Source organism: Apus apus, chromosome 11 (assembly GCF_020740795.1).
Source record: "Apus apus isolate bApuApu2 chromosome 11, bApuApu2.pri.cur, whole genome shotgun sequence".
NCBI lineage: Eukaryota > Metazoa > Chordata > Aves > Apodiformes > Apodidae > Apus > Apus apus.
Window position 1 is genome coordinate 3,717,400 of NC_067292.1, and position 19,258 is coordinate 3,736,657.

The 19,258-nt window shown below is 40.7% G+C and overlaps 1 protein-coding gene across 2 annotated transcripts; it reads left to right on the forward strand.

Moving 5' to 3' along the window:
• Nucleotides 1–2,133: 2,133 nt before the first annotated feature.
• On the forward strand, nt 2,134–15,302 carry KCNG4 (potassium voltage-gated channel modifier subfamily G member 4). Of its 2 annotated transcripts, none has more exons than XM_051629544.1 (3): nt 2,134–2,171; nt 3,039–3,838; nt 13,861–15,302. In XM_051629544.1, the coding sequence occupies exons 2-3, from the start codon at nt 3,089–3,091 to the stop codon at nt 14,644–14,646; spliced, it is 1,536 nt and encodes a 511-aa protein (XP_051485504.1). In that variant the 5' UTR covers nt 2,134–2,171; nt 3,039–3,088; the 3' UTR covers nt 14,647–15,302. The 2 variants fall into 2 exon arrangements, with proteins under 2 accessions (XP_051485504.1, XP_051485503.1); XM_051629543.1 differs by lacking the exon at nt 2,134–2,171 and adding an exon at nt 2,580–2,620.
• Nucleotides 15,303–19,258: the final 3,956 nt, after the last annotated feature.

The following is a 19,258-nucleotide window of genomic DNA, read 5'->3' on the forward strand; positions in this document are numbered from 1 at the left end:
CTGGCTTCCTCAGATACCAGAAAAAAGGAATTATCTTCTCTGTGCCTTCATATCCCATTAATAAAATCAAGATAAAAATATTTCTATCCCTTTTTTTGGTCTTATTTATGAAGACAGATGACTCTTAAGTATTGACTGACAGAGGCTTGCACAGATCTAGCTGGCAACAAGGTCCTGATCTAGCTACAGACACTACTGCACATCCCCATAAGGCAATGATTAGGGTGCCTAGTATTTTCAAGCAAAGTCTTAAATATGAGAATATATGTATTTCCTGTAAATAACACTCAAACCTCAATTATGCAAAAAAAATTTACTCTTTTTGGATGTATTTACCTTCTCATTTCAGAAATATAACCTTTAGCAACACCACACAAGGGCGTCACAAGGTAAGAAGGAAATGCTAATTGGTTTTGTCCTTTTGTGAAACAATCCATCCAAAAGTAATTAGAATAGGTTTGCTTTTTCTTTGCAAAAATAATCCGTAAGAAAGACTGATAGGCAGAGCAAACTGCCTTTTGCACAAAGGTGGTGGGATTTAAGTGATTTTGAGCTATGCTCCCAGAACTCAGCTGCCTTCAGGCATCTATCTGGTCTTTGTGGATGGCATAATTAGGACTTGAGTGAAAACCCCAGTGGCGAAGCCTGATAAACAGTTAATCTTCTGGGCACCATGTGGGTCAAAAGAGATGTGCTGAAATGTCCAATTAGCAAAGATTTCCCATCTTAGGCTGTGCCACAGCACTTCTCAGTGCTGACCAACAGCTGCAGCATCTGCTTCTGAGGCGCAGCAGTTCAGCAGGGCACAAGCCCCATGTCCGGTGCCAGGGTGAGGAGCATAGTGCAAGCAAGGAGATCACCTGCACCTTGTACCTGCTGTGCATGTGGCAGAAAAGCAGCTCTGTGACCCAAACTCATTAGTGCTTCTCCACATGACCTTCACACTCACACTGGGACATGTAAATCCTAGAGATTCACACACCACTCTAGTAATAGGATCCAGGTTTAGTGCTTCCAGCCACCCTGGCTATAGACATAAGTTAAGGCATCTCTTACTGCATTTGACAGTTCCTCAGAGGGTACTTGAGAACAGGATCCGATCATAGGGTTCTTCAACACATTGACTGAGGCCAAGTGAGTAGAATATGGGTCAAATCCATATCATCCCAATTCTACACTGAGGCAGTCCAAGAACTACTGGCATTACAGCAAGCTCACCCCTCCCCCTCAGCTATGAGAAGAGTGAGAGAAGGATTATGTTTAATTTCCCATCATCAGTAAAGAAGAGAGGAGAAAGTTCTTGGCTGTTGGAAAAGCACTGCAGATGTGGAAAAGGGAGAACTCAGCACCTATTCTTTGCAAGATAGAGATCCCTTTTTTTTATGGTAGAAGAGCATATCCTTAGTAGCCAAAGGAATGCTGAGGCCCAGCACTCGTGGACCAAACAAACTTCCCCTCTCTCCCTAGGGATATTTAAGAGCAAATCCTAATTTCAAGAGGGATGCAGGACACAGAAACTGCTGCTGAGGAATTTGACTTGTGCCTCCAGAGCAAGCAACTGTGGAATAACTACAATAGGAGGAGTTAATAGGCATTGAAATGGTTTTATTAAGTAGGTTTGACAGAATTTACTTATTATGAAACCTCATTAGTTGGAGACTGTCCTTGTACTCCATGTTCTTACCCAGTTGCTGCCTGCTGAATAGACAGAGTGATGCCAGAGAGATTATTTCTAAGCCCTTCCCCCTTCCCTCTCCCCTCCTCTTCCAGGACCACACTGACAGTCCCAAGGGAAGCAGAGGAGAGACAGGGAGAGGGCAGGATCCACCAGTTCTCACTCAGCATATTTCATCAGGAAGCCCCAGGAGACCAGAAGAGGAGCTGTCACTTAGGACGCCGTCTCCTTTGCAGAGGATCTATTAGTACAACATATATCACATGAACATATGCGAGTATTTTCCCTTTCCAGGAAAGGAGGACAGAAAGAGGAAGAGGGAAGAGACTGCAATCTCCAGAGAACTACAGTGATTTTTCATGTAAACAATACTGTAAAATACCCCCAGGTCTTTCTGCGGGACTGTAACTCCGAGGACAGCGGATCAGAGCGCGGCACGTGTGTGTTCCTCACCTGCAGGGAAGCCAGGCTCCGGGCAGCAGCCCGTGGCGCCCTGGTAAGTAACTTCAGGGAAGTTTCCTTGCAATTTTTGCAGCTCACTGACTTGGGGTAATGAATGCCTTTGACTCCGTAAGAGATTATGACAAGACCAGGGGTTTGTTCCTGAAATTAAAAACAGAGGGGGGGTGACTTTCAATTGCTTCTCCCCCCCTCCATGCTGATAAAATACTTCGCTTTCAGTCTGCTTAACAAAGTTTTCTCCAGGGTGGGCAAATGTTCCTTATATCTTCTCAGTAATTTGGAGTGACACGAGACCGGGATGATAAGAATTGTCATCAGTTATACAGCAGTTTACCTCCTGTAGCATTTCACAAACATCTACTAGCTAATCCTTGCCAAAGCCCCGAGAGGCAGGCAAAACAGGCATGCAGTGAAAGGAAGAGGAATTGCAATCTGAGCATTCAAGTCAAAGCAATTAAGAACTTCACAGCCAGCGGATGGCAGGTAATTGACCACTCTAACTCTAGTCACTATTAAGCAGCCTAGCTGAGTTAGCATGTATTTCAGGGTGTATAGAAATGAGAAAGCAACACAACGATCACTAGAAATAGAACAACCTGCTGATGAGGGAGATGTGGCAGAGAAGAGCCCGATGCGTTCAGGTTGGGCTTTGCAGGCACCCGGCCCTTGCAATAGCTGTGAATGAGGCTCCTCCGTGTCTGTGTTGCCAGACAACCAATGAGGCTGCAAAGCAAATCGCACTCACAGGCTGCAGATTTCAGGAAGAAGCATAGAGGTGACTTCTAGCTACAAAACAGCCACTCACTAATTTGGTGATTTAGGAAAGTAGCCTGAAACACCTTTTCTCTTGCAATAACCTCTCCTATGTTTTCTCCTCCTTCCCACATCTTTTGGCTGACAGATGACCCTGCTCTGATGCCATTTCAGATGTCCCAGTGAGAACTCCTAGAGATGCCTATTCTCTCCGGAGGCAGTGACCAAGACTATAGTAACATTAGCTACACTTCTTGTAATTCCTTGGGCCACTTCTTTCCTGTCACTGTTGAAATCCCTTCTGTCAAAGGGGTCTATTACCGAAGAGCCAGGAGGATTTACCACCCTGATCAAGTCTCTGCAGTGGATCTAAAAACAGAGATCATGATAAATGTCGGAGGCATCAAGTACCTGCTACCTTGGAGCACTTTAGATGAATTTCCCTTGACCAGACTGAGCAAACTAAAGTTTTGCAGCAGCTATGAAGAAATAATTCAGCTGTGCGACGATTACGATGAAGACACCCATGAATTCTTCTTCGACAGAAACCCCAACGCTTTTGGGATGATTGTCAGCTTTCTAGCAGCAGGGAAGCTGATGCTCTTAAGAGACACATGTGCCTTGTCTTTTCAGGAGGAGCTGAGATACTGGGGGATTGAGGAATCCAACCTGGAGAACTGCTGCTTTCGAAAACTATTTCAAAAACTGCAAGAGTTGGCTGAGGTACGCAAAGAAGAGGAGCTCCGGAGGACCGAAGACACTACATGTGTCTTGGATGAGAAAACCAAGTTTGGACAATTTATGAACAGACTCAGAGATATGGTGGAAAATCCCCAGTCAGGAGTCCCAGGCAAAGTCTTTGCTTGTCTCTCCATTCTCTTTGTGGCCACCACAGCTATAAGCCTTTGTGTTAGCACTATGCCAGACTTAAGAGCTGAAGAAGACAGGGTAAGTAAGTCCTCTTTAACTGGTCTAACCACAGAATTAAAAGAAAATTGTCTTCCTAGGCATACATCATTAGAAAGATAAAAAATATACAGAAAATTCATAGTTATGAGGTTCAAAACTGTTGCTGATAATGAAACAATCTATAGCAGAAAATACAAAAGTGGCTTAAATTACTTCTATCAGTTTCAAAGTGATATTCAATTAAGAACAATGTAAACAAAATATTTTACTAGTTGTCAGGTAAAATAAAGGAGAGAGCTCCTGGACAGAAAAGACACTTTTCTGTGTTAAACCACATTTTAATGCAGAATTGTTTTTCCTACTGAAGAAGCAGTTGTTTTTGTAAGTTATTTTAACTTGTTAGCTCTGGGACTCTCAAACTAACATTGTGGAGTTTTCCCTTCAACATGCTTTACTTTCTAGTTACAAACAATCTCATTTGGACACAACAGCTAAAAAAATATTTTTCTCTGACACCTTTACTTTCAAACATGGCCAAATGCCTTCCCCTTGTGCTAACAAAGTCAAATCTTTAAAGAGGAAGAGTCACTAATTTTTCCTCTGTAATAATGTTCCATTTCAATAGTTGCATAAAGGATGTGTGAACTATTTTTGTCAAGTATGTGAGCTACAAATACTAATTCTTCAAGCTGTGCCTCCAAAAATCCTAATTCCATGCTTATAGAACTCTGGATTTGCCTGCATATATAGATACATATTGCAGGAGTAATGCCAAATGCTAGCTGACCTGCTAACTGCAATTAAACCCTTTTCAAGTAAGTCATCCACAGTAATTCTGGGCAAATTAATCAAGCCCGTATGATCCGTGAGGGATCTTCTCTGTAACATGTTTGTGAGTAGTTCAGCATTGAAAAGATTTGTGATGCTAATTAAAAGGGAGGAAAGTAACAATCCAAAGTTACTTCAGAAGTAGTAATGTCCAAATTTATCAGATAACCTTGACTAATCTCTTTAACTAATCCTGCACTTCATTTGCAAACTGCCCTTCCAAAAGTGTGGAAGAAATCCAGGTCAAATAAACTCCCTGCCCCAACCCCTGCTGTAAGATAAGAGTTCTCGGAGTACTGTAAACAGATGAATCAAGTCATTTTTGTATTTATAGCACAGCATGGCATGCACAAAAGTCTGTATATATTTTATTGCTGAAGCAGCAATTCAAAGCAGCAGTCATAGTGAAGATACATGATATTTGATATCTTTGAATAAAAAAACATAAGCTGAAATTTTAAATCATTCCCTGTTCCATTTAACCCCTTGAATATTAACTTACATTTGCATAGGAAGACTATTACCTTTTAGTAAGTCTGGTGCTCCTGCAGCCTTCCACAGCTATTCCCTTTTGGCAGGAAAAACTGTGACACTGTTCCAATGCTTCTTCCAATGAAGTGCTTTAAATATAGAACATCCTTCTTACAGTTAGATGCAAAACCATTACAAACTCTGCTCTAGCAAGTGCTTCCTACTAACTTTGTTAATGGAAGAAGCCTGATACATTTTATCTTCATTTCCCAACCAGTCCAGAAAAAGCTTTTATAAATACTTTTCATGCCAAAGAACAAGCACATAATGTTTCAGAGCTCAGCTAGATGTAACATGTTGTGTGTTTTAAAAATAATTGCCCATATGTTAGAAAGGAAAGCATGTTGAAGGTTGTAAGTGTATCTGGTAGCTGCAGTGTAGCTGCTGTTCTGGATTTCCTATAAAACACTGGTGGCTTTACTACTTCGAGGTTTGCATATACATCACTACTTTAAAAACAAGCAAACTGGACTGAAACAAGCTCAAAAGCAAGTATGTTCAAAGTGCAGAAGAGAGGATGAAAGATGAACTTGAGCAAAGGACCACATTTGTCCAAATATTTGGAAACATTACATAATTTACACTTATAGAACGAGCCTAATGCACTTTGTCATTGTGCCAGAAGCTCAGAACAGAGTATTGAAAGTCCTATTATTTCAATTATTTAAAACTATGCCAGAGAAAATATAGGGGAATATATGAGACAAAATATTCCTGCCTTGTGGAAAAGCACAGACTATGATCTATTAACTAATCGTTTTTCCATTCCTTAAATTCCCATCCCTAAATTCTCAGCCTGCAACACCTAAGATTTCCTTACTGGGACTGTAAAAGAGCATTTTAGCTAGAACTGGGCAAAACATCTCAAAGAACTTAACTACAAATATTACTTGTTAGTTTTGGTTGAGTCTTACCCAGGCAAACTGCTTTGACTTGTAACTTAAAATTGCTCACTGGCTGACCTCTGAAAGTGATCCCAAACTGGGGCCACATTTACCAGCAACCTGGGACAGGCATGCAGAATCTGAAATTTTGGCTGTGGTCTGAATGTAAAGATCACACAGTATCTGTTTGCTCAGTGACAAAACCCAGTCAAATTCTTTCAGTGACATTTCTGAGCAACCTCTAGTTCCGTAACTGAATTCAGAGATGCCCTATCCTGCACTTCATTAATTTCTTAAAGTTTGGCCAAATCTCTGTATGTAAACGTACACTGAAAATTGAATTTATCCTCTATGAAATGCAAACAAAAAGGCTTTACCTCAGCTGCATATGTACCACTCTAGGGTCTTCTGTCTCAACATCACAGCCATATTGAGAGAACTGGCTAGATTCTAGCTCAAGCAGAAGGATCAAAATAAAGGAAAAATAAGACAATGTGACTTCCAGTTCACTCTGTGGGTTGGCTGATGCCACCCTGCAAGCACACAAAATCACCTGTCCTTTTAGCAGTTGCTAAACCAGGTCTGCTTAGAAGGGCAAAAAGCTGCCTTGGCAGGCAGAGGAGCAAGCAGGAGTCCTCAACATCCGAGGGGAAATGAAAACTCCAGGAGAGAGATAGCAAGGGTTCAAGACAAGAGCATCCACATCAGGGAAGCCCAGTCAGTCTGGCAACCACATGGGAGGGAAGGAGTCACCTCTATGGGCAGCAGAAAGGGGAAGGGAGGGTTAGCTTTAAGACAGGAACACAACTGAAAGAACACATTGTTATAGCTGGTACCATGTGCACACTGTAGAGTGTGTCAAATGACATTTAGGAACCTCCTCATTAGAGATATGAAAGAAAAACACATAAATGGGCAAATTATTCTGTAACTGTGTATCACATAAGCACTTGCCATGAATCCTAACCCAGAGGGAGCAGCCCCAGGCACAGGAGGCTAAACGTTCAGGAAAATCCTCAGGACTCAAACAATTAAATCCATTACAAAGAAATTCAAATATAAAGCTCCAACCCTGCCCATAACCTGCAGATGACTAATTATCTCTAGTCCACTTATTGAAGGGAAACTCAAAGAACTTGGGAGTGACTGGAAGAGATAATAATCCTCATGGAGAGTGTCACTGAGAGGTGTGTAAACCCAGTTCTGCTGCTCACATAGTCTGCAAAGGTAAAACTCCTCAGCAAAGTGTAATTTGGCCAATTGTTAGAAGCAATCACCTCTGGTACATTGAACATGACAGCCAGATTTTGATAGGCCCTGCTGGCTACCATTTTTATAGTTTTTAAATAAGGGGGTCTTGAATACTGATCAGAAACTAGTTTTCTAGCTTATTAGCCTGGGCAAAATGTTTCCCACTTAAAAATAAATTTTTCAATGATTATGAGTACTGCTTCAAGGAGCACTGCTAATGAAGTGGGTCACTATTCAGAAAACACCTGAAAAGCAGAGGTATTTCACTGAAACTTGGTGTCCAAACTTACTATCTAGCACCAGCATCCACCACACAAAGCATGGCCCAGAATGACTGCTCTATTGCAAAGAAATGAATGAAATTCTGACTTTCAGAAACACTTCTAATGCTCACTTTAAAGTGTAATACTATAAAGGTGTATGAGCACATGCCTATCTATAAATACATTAGTATATGACTTGAAATTACTTCCAACAAAATAAAACTGGATGTGCTTTAGTTTTACTGCATCTGCTCAGAACACTTCTTATCAGAACACTTCCTGGGGACACTCACTCTCCTAAACTGTCTAGTCACCTAGTACAATTCTGATTTCTTCTACTCGTTTTGATCAGCAATGGCAATACTGCAGCATTTTGAAGTCAGAAAATGTGCTTCACTGAAGCAGCAAAAAACTCCTTGTCTACTAGGTGTGTGTGGCACAGCACAATCCAGGTGGGTTAATTGCTTTGTCGATTGAGTTGAATTAATAACAATTGAAGAAATGTATAAGAAATAAGAAGCTGTGAAACAACAGAATATTCAAGCCTGGGACTTTGATACATAAAGAAATTATTGCTTTATGTGATCTGCCTTTTTTGAGGTTTGTATATCCAGTCGGTAACATCAAATCTTTGACCTTGAAATTGCACCATTAAGACTCTGATCTCATAGTTACAGCTTATAAGTAACTATTATCCAAGCATCCACAAACAGAATTGCATATTTATTGTATAATACGTGCAACATCAGTGAAGTTCACATTTCTGAAGTTTTGCCCTATGCAACCCAAGAGAGGCATGGGTGGGGGTAGATACTGCTGAACATCTGTACCTCAGCTTTCCCTGGCTGACACAGAAAAGCTACTTTCTTTAGGAAGTCTGGACACTGCACTCAGAAAGTAAATGGATTCTGCGTGGTTTTCAAAAGCTGGCTCTGCCAGGACAAGGTCCAGTGTTCAGAAAGCACAATTAGACATTATTAGTTTGCCTTATGTTCATCCAGTTTTGGCTATATCCCAACAGCAGTAAGTCTCAACTTTGCACGCTATCCTGGGGAGAAATCCAGCTGTTCCAGCTGCTCTGCAACAGCCAATCAACTGCTATTCCATGTGCCAGTACACACATTCCTCACTAGAAATCATGCCTTTTTTTTCCCTTTTGCTGCTTTCAAGTTTGTAATATTTACAAAAGGAAAAAATCCTGTTTGCTTTCCTCCCTTGAACTTCCTTTTAGTAATAAGACAGAAATCTTTGAGGACTCCTCTGCCTACTGCTCCAGTCCAATTCACAATCTGCTATTTTAATTCTGAGCAAATCTAATTGCTAATTTCATTGCAGCATCAGGGCTATGAACTTCATATGTTGTCTTTATTCCCACAGTGTCAGCACCTCCTGTTAGCACTACTATCTTCCCTATGACAGATTCAATGATATTTGGGACCCTGCTGTACACCCTGTACTGCTCAGGTACAGTAAGAAGTAATTTCCACTCCCAAGAATTTACAATACAGTGTGGAAAGAAGCAGAGAAGAAACAGTAACAGGACAAATGATTTGATGAGCAACAAAACTGGAAATTGAAGATCAGCCACCCAAGTACCATACAAATACCTTGTAATTTGGATTATAGTGTTCTTCACAGTTACAAAATTTGACAGCCTGTTAAATTTCTTCCTAGAAAACCAGGAAAAAGAGAATGCTTCCACATCTTTCTCCAAACACAAACACTACGGCGTCATCAATTGGTTTAAATAAAATTCAGAATCTTCAAACTGATTCTTATGATGTTTGCAGAATAAGGACCCAAGCTTAGAAGTCAATTAAAATATTTTCTTTTAGTTACACTTCTGCTCCAGAGAAGATAATTATGTGTTGAATACAGAGCTAATAACTTCTGTGTTCTAATTTCCACATTAATATAATCACAGAATCTTAGGGGTTGGAAGGGACCTCGAGAGATCATCTAGTCCAACCCCCCTACCAGAGAAGGATCACCTAGAGCAGGTCACACAGGAACACGTCCAGGCAGGTTTTGAATGTCTCCAGAGAAGGAGATTCCACAACCTCTCTGGGCAGCCTACCCCAGGGCTGTCACCCTCACAGTGAAATTTTTTTCCCTCGTGTTTACGTGGAACCTCCTGTGCTCCAGTTTGCACCCGTTGCCCCTTGTGCTATCGTTGGACATCACTGAGAAGAGCCTGGCTCTGTTCTCCTGACAGTCACCCTTAACATATTTGTAAACATGAATGAGGTCACCCCTCAGTCTCCTCACCTCCAAGCTAAAGAGACCCAGCTCCCTCAGCCTTTTCCTCAAATGTACTAGTTGCAGTAAATGTTTTCATAAGTCCAGGCTTCTTTCCCACAAAGCAAAGTGAGTGGGAAATCATGCTGTGACCAGAATATGCAGCACTCCTTTAACAAATTCATCACTCTATAAATCAGGTTAGAGTCTCTTCCTCAGTGGGCTGTAAACCTTTTGATTTCATTGCATCAGTCTGTAACCATAAATCCAAGTACAGAAATGATCCATAACACGGGGTTTTCAAGTTCTCCCTAACCATCATTTGATTCAGTAGAGCATGGTTTAATTATTCAGAGAGCAGCAGCAATGCGGTCACAGTGATTCAGCAGTACCTGCAGCACTGCAGCTGGACCCCACAGCGCCAGGTGCACAGGGAACACAGATTGGCACAACACTTCCTAACCGAGTCAACATTTCACAGCCAAAGGGGATTTCTTCCCTGTTCATTTCCTGCTGTGAACTGGGATAAGAACAGCTGGGAGCTGGTTAGATATCTCAGCTTGCTACACTGAGGTCTTGGATCTGCCTCACTACTCGCTAGACTTCAGCCTCACCTTGTAGACCCATCACCTGGGATTATTGGACAGAAAAGGGCAAGAACTGAAGCTTGTTTTTTCATTATTACATTAGCTTGTATTTTTTTCCACGGGGGGAATTGATAGGGTAGAAGCTGTAGTTCAGAATACGCTGCCCATGTATGAACACGAGAAGTACAAAACAGCACTCTGCCCAGGAAATGTCAGCCTTGGGTTTAGAGAGGAGAATTCCTGAGAGTTTTGCTTCTAAATCCTCCACATAGTGGGCTGAATATTTTTTCTCTGAGTGAGCCAAAAGGGCAGCCTGTGAGAACAGCAGTCTTGCTGAGATAAGACTCTCTACCAAGGGTGGGGTAGCACAAGCAGGCAGAAGGCAGGTCGATAGCCACAATGCAGATCCCATCTGCTGCCACTTGAGTGGCCACTGGCCTCTGTCCACAAAACAGTGTGTAGATCAGAGGGAAGGATTTGAGCAGTAACTGGATGTACTTGCATGTGCCATTTCAAAACTGGACATGCCAGGGTAAGTTTAGCAGATGTGAATTGTGACCTTCAGCCATGCTTGCTAGACACACTTCTGGTGTGAAAAATGATGTTCTGGCAGCCTGTCCTTTGAGTGCAGAGTGCTCAGCAGGTTCAGGTCCTAGGTTTAAGGAAACTCTCTTTTAAGACTCCAATAGGAGTAAAAAAATCAGGACAGGTCAAGCATACTGCTTTCTGCAGCTTCTCTGATTTTCCCTACTACTACATCTAGGGTGGATCTAGCTGGGAACAGCTTTCAGATCCTTTCTGTTCATCCTCTTTTTTTTGATGATGATGAGCCAGCTGGTTTCCATAAAGGCAGCCTGGGAATAACAGTCCTTGCATACAGTGATTCAATTATGACTCCTAGCTGGGTTCAAGGACTTTTATCAATATGGCTTCATAAATATTACTTGCTTTTCTTGCAAGTATGCTGCATAAGCAATATATATACATATTGCTGATCTATAGGTTGATTTTTACTCTAAAGCTTTGAAAATACTAATATCTGTAGGGATGACATGATTCTGAAATAATCCATATACTGATTTAGCAGGACTTACTATCAAAGCACTCCACAAGCATTGGTGAAATTCTCCCCATTTAAGTAGGAAATAGATTATTTGATAGGAAATACTTAACATCACTACTGTTATCATGAACACTGTTAACTGGCAAACATAGAAAGGAGATCATGACATGTCAGACTTCACCCTGCACAAAGCATGAAAAAAATGCACAGTAACATTCTTGAGAAGTTTGCTTGGAAGGAATACCTATTTAAAAAGCTGACTGAACAAACTGCTTTCTCTAAATGTATATAACTTTCCACAGGGAATACTGAGGATGGAGAGAAAAGAAAACCATCCCAACAAGTCTTTACAATGCCACACCTTGAAATTTCACACTCGGTTCAAAAGACACCCTAGATCTTAATGATTAAAACTCCCAGAAAACAACATTTCTTTTCTTGTATTTTTCAAGGAAGGAATAGTGAAAGCTACATGATGATCTGAGAGCAATATCACCTATAAACAGATAAAGGTAAATAATTACCAGGTGTACTGGAAATTCAGCCCAGTTAACAAAAAAATAAAACAAATCTTAATGGAAACAATGAATAATTCACAGGCCACATCACTAGAGTGACCACAAGCAGGTCTGTGCACAGTACAAATAATTTACAACTCAGAAAGAGTGAACACTGCACAACACAACTGCTGATTTCAAGCAAGCTCATCAGGCCAAGTCAGCAGCTCAGCAAGCATCAATGCACTGCAGGCACTGCCATGGCAATGACTTCAAGGGGGTCCATAACCTGATCCTGTATGTGTAACTTTAGCAGGGCCAGGACTTCACTACCTTTTGTCATGTTTTGTTTACTTCAAGAGATAAATGATGATCACAGTCTACTATGCAGAAAGGGGAATCTGTGAGTTAGGCAGGGTAAAACACACAGGCAAAGGGATGCATTACCATTTCACCCAGGGAACCTCAGGTAGCCAATGACACAAACACTGCCTGAACAGAAAGACTTGCTGCTCCCAAAAAGAGCAGGAATTCTGTCACAAGGGACACTCAAGATCACTTGAACTGGTTTTGGTTTAGAACTGTCATCCAAGTATTTGTAAGCCAAATATGCAAGAACTTAAACCTAAATAACAGGATAGCACTGTGAAAATACCACACAAGTACTTGTTAGGTGCCATTCATCAGACTTAATTCATAATGCTTCAAAGCAAAAAAGAAAATAAAAAAAAATCAGTTTTAGTTCAATCACAAGAACAGGATTCTGAAGAACATATTAATGCTCTGTAAAGCTAGAGGAATGTATTTATCAATAGGTTAGATGAGATATTTAGGAAAGCAGTAACAACAGTATTTAAAAACTGTTTTTCTTTCAGGGGGAAGTGCCCAGCTGCTAAGCAGTACATGCTGCTTTCATTGACATTTCTTATCTTCTGTTAAGGCAAAATACTGTGGCATGACCCAGTTTGTTTCCTGCCAGCTGGAATAAAGCAAGCAGACACTTGTGGATGCTAAGAAGGCAGCATGTACACCTCTGTGTCCATCTGTTAGCTCATTCTTTGGATGGATCTAACCTAGAAGCTGCCTATGGCTAAAGGGAAAAGCTCAGTGTCCTCAGAGTGCAGTCTCTTTTGCTTACCCAAATAATTACAAGTTAATTTACTTTTGCCTCTTTGTTTCACTGGAATAGGCTTCAAGAAGTTTCATTTTTTAAGCTTAGCTCAGGAAAATAAATGTGAGTCCAAGGTAGTTCAACTAAATCAATTCCTTTGATTGAATAAGATAAGAAAACTGAGAAAATACTGCTTGTAGCACAGGGTCTCAGTACCAGGAGAGGATTCTTCAAGGCAAGTTTCACCTACCGGGTAGATATTTATTTTCCTTTAGATTAAAACATTTGCATGTACAGAAAGGAACATTATCTGTAAGTGAGCCAAGGATCCAGATGATTTTTTAAAAATCTCTGAACCACTTTTGATTGTATCACACAGCATTTATGAAAGCACCATGCATTGACCAGAACCAGAAGTTTACAGAGACATTCAAACATTACTCTTTCTTTTGAAGAGAAACTGGTTTTTGTACAGGCTTATAAACCAGTCGAGTTGAAGTTGTTTGAAACCAGAAAGCAGGACCTACTTTGGCCTTACAGGCTGCATGCCAAGACTTTATACAGAGACGTGTTTTATTAATTTGAACTGGAAAAAGGAACTTAAAAAAAAAGCACTCAGATATTTCAAGTACTCACTATGGTCTGTACACCACCGAAAGACGGCTGCCACACAACTACCTGCTAGCTGGGATTTGTTCATTACTGATGCCAGTGACTCAAGCAGATACAAACTGCTTCTTCTTTAGTGTTTTTGGATGCTGGCTCACAGACTGTTCTTTTATTTAATTCTCTTTTTGTTTTGTGTCAGGGTGAGTGTTCCCAGAAGTGCTATTACATCTTCGTCATAGAGACCATCTGCGTGGCTTGGTTTTCCCTGGAGTTCTGCCTCCGATTCATCCAGGCAAGGAGCAAGTGTCAGTTCTTCAAAGGACCCCTAAACATCATTGACTTCTTGGCTATTTCACCCTATTACATTTCCCTCATCTTCTCAGAGGATGACTCCAATGAGGAGGACGACAGGCCAAGCAGCAACACCTATTTGGAGAAGGTTAGTTTGGTGCTACGGGTTTTACGTGCCTTGAGGATCTTGTACGTAATGCGCCTTGCCCGACACTCCCTGGGCTTGCAGACTTTGGGCCTCACAGTTCGGAAATGCACACGGGAATTTGGGCTGCTCTTACTCTTCTTGTGCGTGGCTGTCACTCTGTTTTCTCCTTTGGTCTATCTCGCCGAGAACGAATCTGGGAAGGTGCTTGAATTTACAAGCATACCTGCTTCTTACTGGTGGGCTATCATTTCAATGACCACGGTGGGGTATGGAGATATGGTACCACGGAGCGTCCCAGGCCAGATGGTGGCTCTGAGCAGCATCCTCAGTGGGATTCTCATCATGTCTTTTCCTGCAACGTCAATATTCCACACTTTCTCCCATTCCTACTCAGAGCTGAGAAAAGAACATGAACGACTCCAGTCTCGGCTAAACAGAGTGAAAAATGCCAGTCACTCTGGTGAAAGTGACACCCTCAATGAGACAGACAGCTTGATCCTGGAGGACCAAGCATCACCAATCAAACACATTTACAAAGGAAACTAAGCTTGGTTGCAATACATTCCCAAGAGCAGGAATAGAAACATACACATCTGTAGGTCAACATAATACACAAAGCAAAGCAACAGTGTAGGTTATGATGCTATTTTCTCTGCTAGCACAGGCATAACAAGCAGTCAAGCCAACACAGCTGGCTCCAAAACATATAGATGGAGCTGGAGGTTTGGAGAATGTCAAAAGTCAGAGTTTATTTAACAATGAATATTAATTCTCTCTATGACTAATAAGAATACAAACTTTGTCTTTGCCAGTCTTGTATCTTGCTGAATACCTAATACTGAATGAATAACAAACAAACCGGCTTCTGTTGGCACAAACACACTTGTTATTTTATTTGCCTTTGAGTTTCCAATGTTGCAATTAACATCTTGAGCCAAGCATTAGAATGGATTCTTTCAGGGCTACTCACCAGTGTACTTTATACAACGCTCATCCACCAGGCATACAGAAGAAACCTCAATATAAATCTGAATTCTGTACCTGAAGCCACTAATAAACTGAAAATCAAAGCACTGTATGTGAAAGCTGTCAAAGTTTGCCTGTAGCCAGATGATCAATCTCTAAATAACGAATTGCACAGCTACTGTATAAATACATAGTGTCTGCAAGAGAATTTGCTTGAAATGCAGTTACATTTCATACTAGACAGCAAAAGTTTTCAAACTTGTTTTTCATATACTTATTTCAAATAATAATGAGGAATAAAAAGACCCCAAGCTTACTGACCATATTAAAAAGAGTTGGTGTTATCTTTTCTACTGAATAGTGATGACTTGACTGGAAGAAAGATAAAAAATAGAGTTATTGAAAATGAGAAGACATTTCCAAAGTATCCAAAGGTAAACAGTAAAGAATGAGGTGACTGACTGTCAGAGAGGCAGTGGGAGTGATTTCCTAACACAAATGGAAGCTGTCTCTTGGGATGTCCAAGTATAGCCAGAAGAAAGCAACAGGACTACACAACAGTCAACGAGGGAACTTCAAGGGATAGTGTAGATTATATTTTACAATTCATCCTTTTAGATGCTGTGAGTGCATGGATTTATCTCACAATTGACCCTATGATTTAAACAGAGAAACTGTAGCAGGTTATAGATGGGATGTTCCAACACAACTGGAACAAGTTGACACTAGAAGACAGACATTTATATTTGCCACATAACAGGTGGCATTTCTCCTGGTTTATGCATAGCTCCCTTTGATTTTTTTTTTTGTAATTAAGACTCATTTTTTTTTTGCCAGCAACTCTCTACAATAAGACTATTCACATGGTAAACCAGACAAAAGACAACCCCAATCTGGATCATGACCCAGACCTCTCTAGGGTCCTACACATGGTGATGCCACCTGTTTCTCTGGGAGTGGCTGTATTTCATTACAGTGTTTCCAGTTTCTTAGGAAAAATGTTATCACACTGCCACAATACCCAGTACAGTCCACTTCTGCCCCTCTGGGCTGGCAGAGCCAAAGCCAGTCCCTGCCAGAACATGTATCCTGATATAGAATGTCTTTAAGAAGACATTTCTCCCCACTGACACACTGGAAATATAACTAGGTAGTGCAACTGATTTGCTTTTTCTAATTAACAGTTTTCTTGGTAGTTCAAGAGCCAGTTCAATGTGGTGCCAGAGAAAATTAGCCCAGCCACATTGCTCTAAACACACAGATAGATGGAAAAATATTGGGGCTTTTACTGCCCAAGTCCTTATAACAGCTTCATGTCCAACAGGCTCAGTGATGTAGGTGGGGCTGTGGACATAACATGCACCCAAATTCACAGCCATTCAAGCCTTGACTCAGTCAAGTATTTAAGGTTGTGTAAGTTCTTCCAAAACACAAAGAATGTATTGAAACATGGAGGTAAGACAAATAAACAAGTCACCAATGTTGACCAGTGAAGCGTTTGTACTTGCAGCAGAACCAGGACTGTAATGCATTTGTTTCTAACTTAATCCCTTCCTATAGCTGGGTCTGGGCTGCACCAGCTCTCAGAGAAAATGTCCTTCATGATTCATTGTGTTACTAGGGAGGGAAAAAATATGTTGAGAGGAACATTTAGTGCCTGTGTAACTAAAACTGAGTAACAAATTCAGAACAAGCAGTTACAATTAGCGGATATTGTTGTTGCCAAGATCATATAATTTCATAACCAGAAATAATTAAAAGAGCAGTTTAGGTGCCTGACATCCAGCTTCTCCTAGTTCAAAGCCTTTTCCCCCCTGAATTTAAAAAGCCTAGAAGCAGCAGAGGAGCAGCACCCATTATCCAAATGAAACCATGTTATTCAGCCCTCATCTCTTTTGAAGCTTCCAATTGCTACTGGGATATAGCAACAACTGTACTGTATAAGGAAGGGATCCACAAGACTCCCCACCATGCTGTTTTGTTTGGGGAAGTCAATAGATACCCCACTCTTCAAACCAGCTAGGGACACCAGACAGTCACAGAATTATATGAAGAAGCAATATAGGACCCTTCCAGCTACTGGTTTGACTTGCAACAAAAACACAGTGAAGGGCTTTTGATCATGGACTCAATGCAAATTTTCTGATGTTGAAATAGTACTGAGGAACTAAGACCTTTGCTTTGACCTCACTCATTTCTTCAGGGATTCGGCAGATTGTTTCAAATTCTGACTGCAGCCCTTGTACCCCCCAGCTATCCTCCAGCTGTTTCCCCTCCTTGACTTTCATCAGTTCCTCTGGTAGAGAAGCATTACATAAGGTGGACGTGTTATATTTCAGTAATGAACTTATAGATTCAGTATTTCATTACCTTAACTTACTGTTAGATCTCCTGAAATTTGCTTTTCATCTGTCTTTGGCAAGCTAAAGTTTGCACCCAGTCTCTGGTTTCATAATATAATTAAACTCATCAGGTTTATTATTTAAGTCACAAATTCACTGGAGGGAATAGTACATTATTTTAGGAGTAAGCTGCAAATGAATTTACTAAGGATACTGCATATCCTATGCATAAATTATAGTAGGATTATTTAAAACTTGGTCAGTATTTTTATTTCAAACATACTCAAACAGTAATCTGCAGTTATTTTAAACAATTAAGCATTTCTGCTGATAAAAAGAACACTGCATGCCCACTCTCATCTTGCTCCTAATGGCCATCTTTTCCCCCTGTTTTTTGTGTTCAGAAAATTATTTTAATACACTACAGTAACCTATAAATAATGATGAAAACCTGGAAGGTCAAGGAAATGAGAAGTGCAGCACATTCCCTGAGGGAGCGTTAGAAAGTTTTTAGTTCTACAAGTAATAAATTATTAGCCACATGTTAAAGTTAAAACTGATAAAAGGCTGATATAACACATTTCCTGAATGGAAACTGGTTTCTGCAATGCCCTAAGAAATGGGACAAGGTTGTGAATATCTTGGGTACTTTATATGCACCCTGGGTTCTGTGCTGGACTCTGATATGAGGAATTAAACCAGACTGAGCAGGCAAAGCACAGAGACAGAGCTGAATACTCCTCTCTCCTTATGAGAGGTCAGCATCCAGCTCCACCAAGGCCTGCAGAACTCCTCAGCTAGTTTGGGCAAACTGGCTGTTGCACATGGAGTGCAGACCACATGAGGAACCTCAAGTTCTTGCTTGGCAATACTAGGATATACTCTTGGTTACTCTAATGTTTGGGGTTTTTTTTCTGGCTGACTAAAATGAACATCACAAGGAAAAGATGATGAAAAAAAACCAACAAAGGTGCTTCCCTTGCTCCTGCCTTTCCATTTTACTTCTGATAGAGGTTAGTTCTCTAAAACTTGTTTTCCCAAAGCTTAGTGATCCAATAGTTTCCTTACGCCAGTATCTGATCACCACGAAAAGCTTAAATACATGTGAAAAGAATCTATCCCAAACCTACTTCACTGCATTCAGGAGATCTGCATTCAGGATAGTGCCAAGGAAACAACTAATTTAAAAACTGCAGGCTTGGATCATCAGCACCACGTGTTTAAGGAGCACCTTAATTCAGCAAGTGGGATAAAAATCCAGCTGGATTTTTTCCATGCTTGATTCCTGCCATAGCCACACCAGTTGTAAAAATCAAGCTCATATCTAAAAGAGAATGGCTGCAGAAGGAAGACCCTTTGGGGGTGATTTTCTTCCAAAAGCTGTAATGTGTTGTATCACCAGTACTAAGTCCCATAACTAAGTAATAAAACCTAATAATCCCAAAACAACACTTAAGATTTTAAATATTAAATGAAAAGCCCTACTGCTTCATACCTGACAATTTTTGACACAATAAAATCCTTTAGGACATAATGCATTAGCATGAAACTCCATGCTTATAAAGTCATATCACCTTCCAAAATTTCCTGCTTGCTCGTTCTAGCATTCAGCCAAACATTAGTCAGTCAGAAACTATGAGCCAACAGGTTTTATTTTGGCTTCTCTAAAATAATTTCATTGGCTTTCAAGAAACTGACTATTCTCAGCAAGAACAAATGGAGTGATACAGAATTATTCTTCTGCCTAAAGCAAAAGCTGATGAGGTACAGTTTACACTGACCTTGCAGGGCAATGAAGCCCTCATAAAACCTCTGTGAGGGTGACATTTTACTTTGAGACAAGCAGCAGG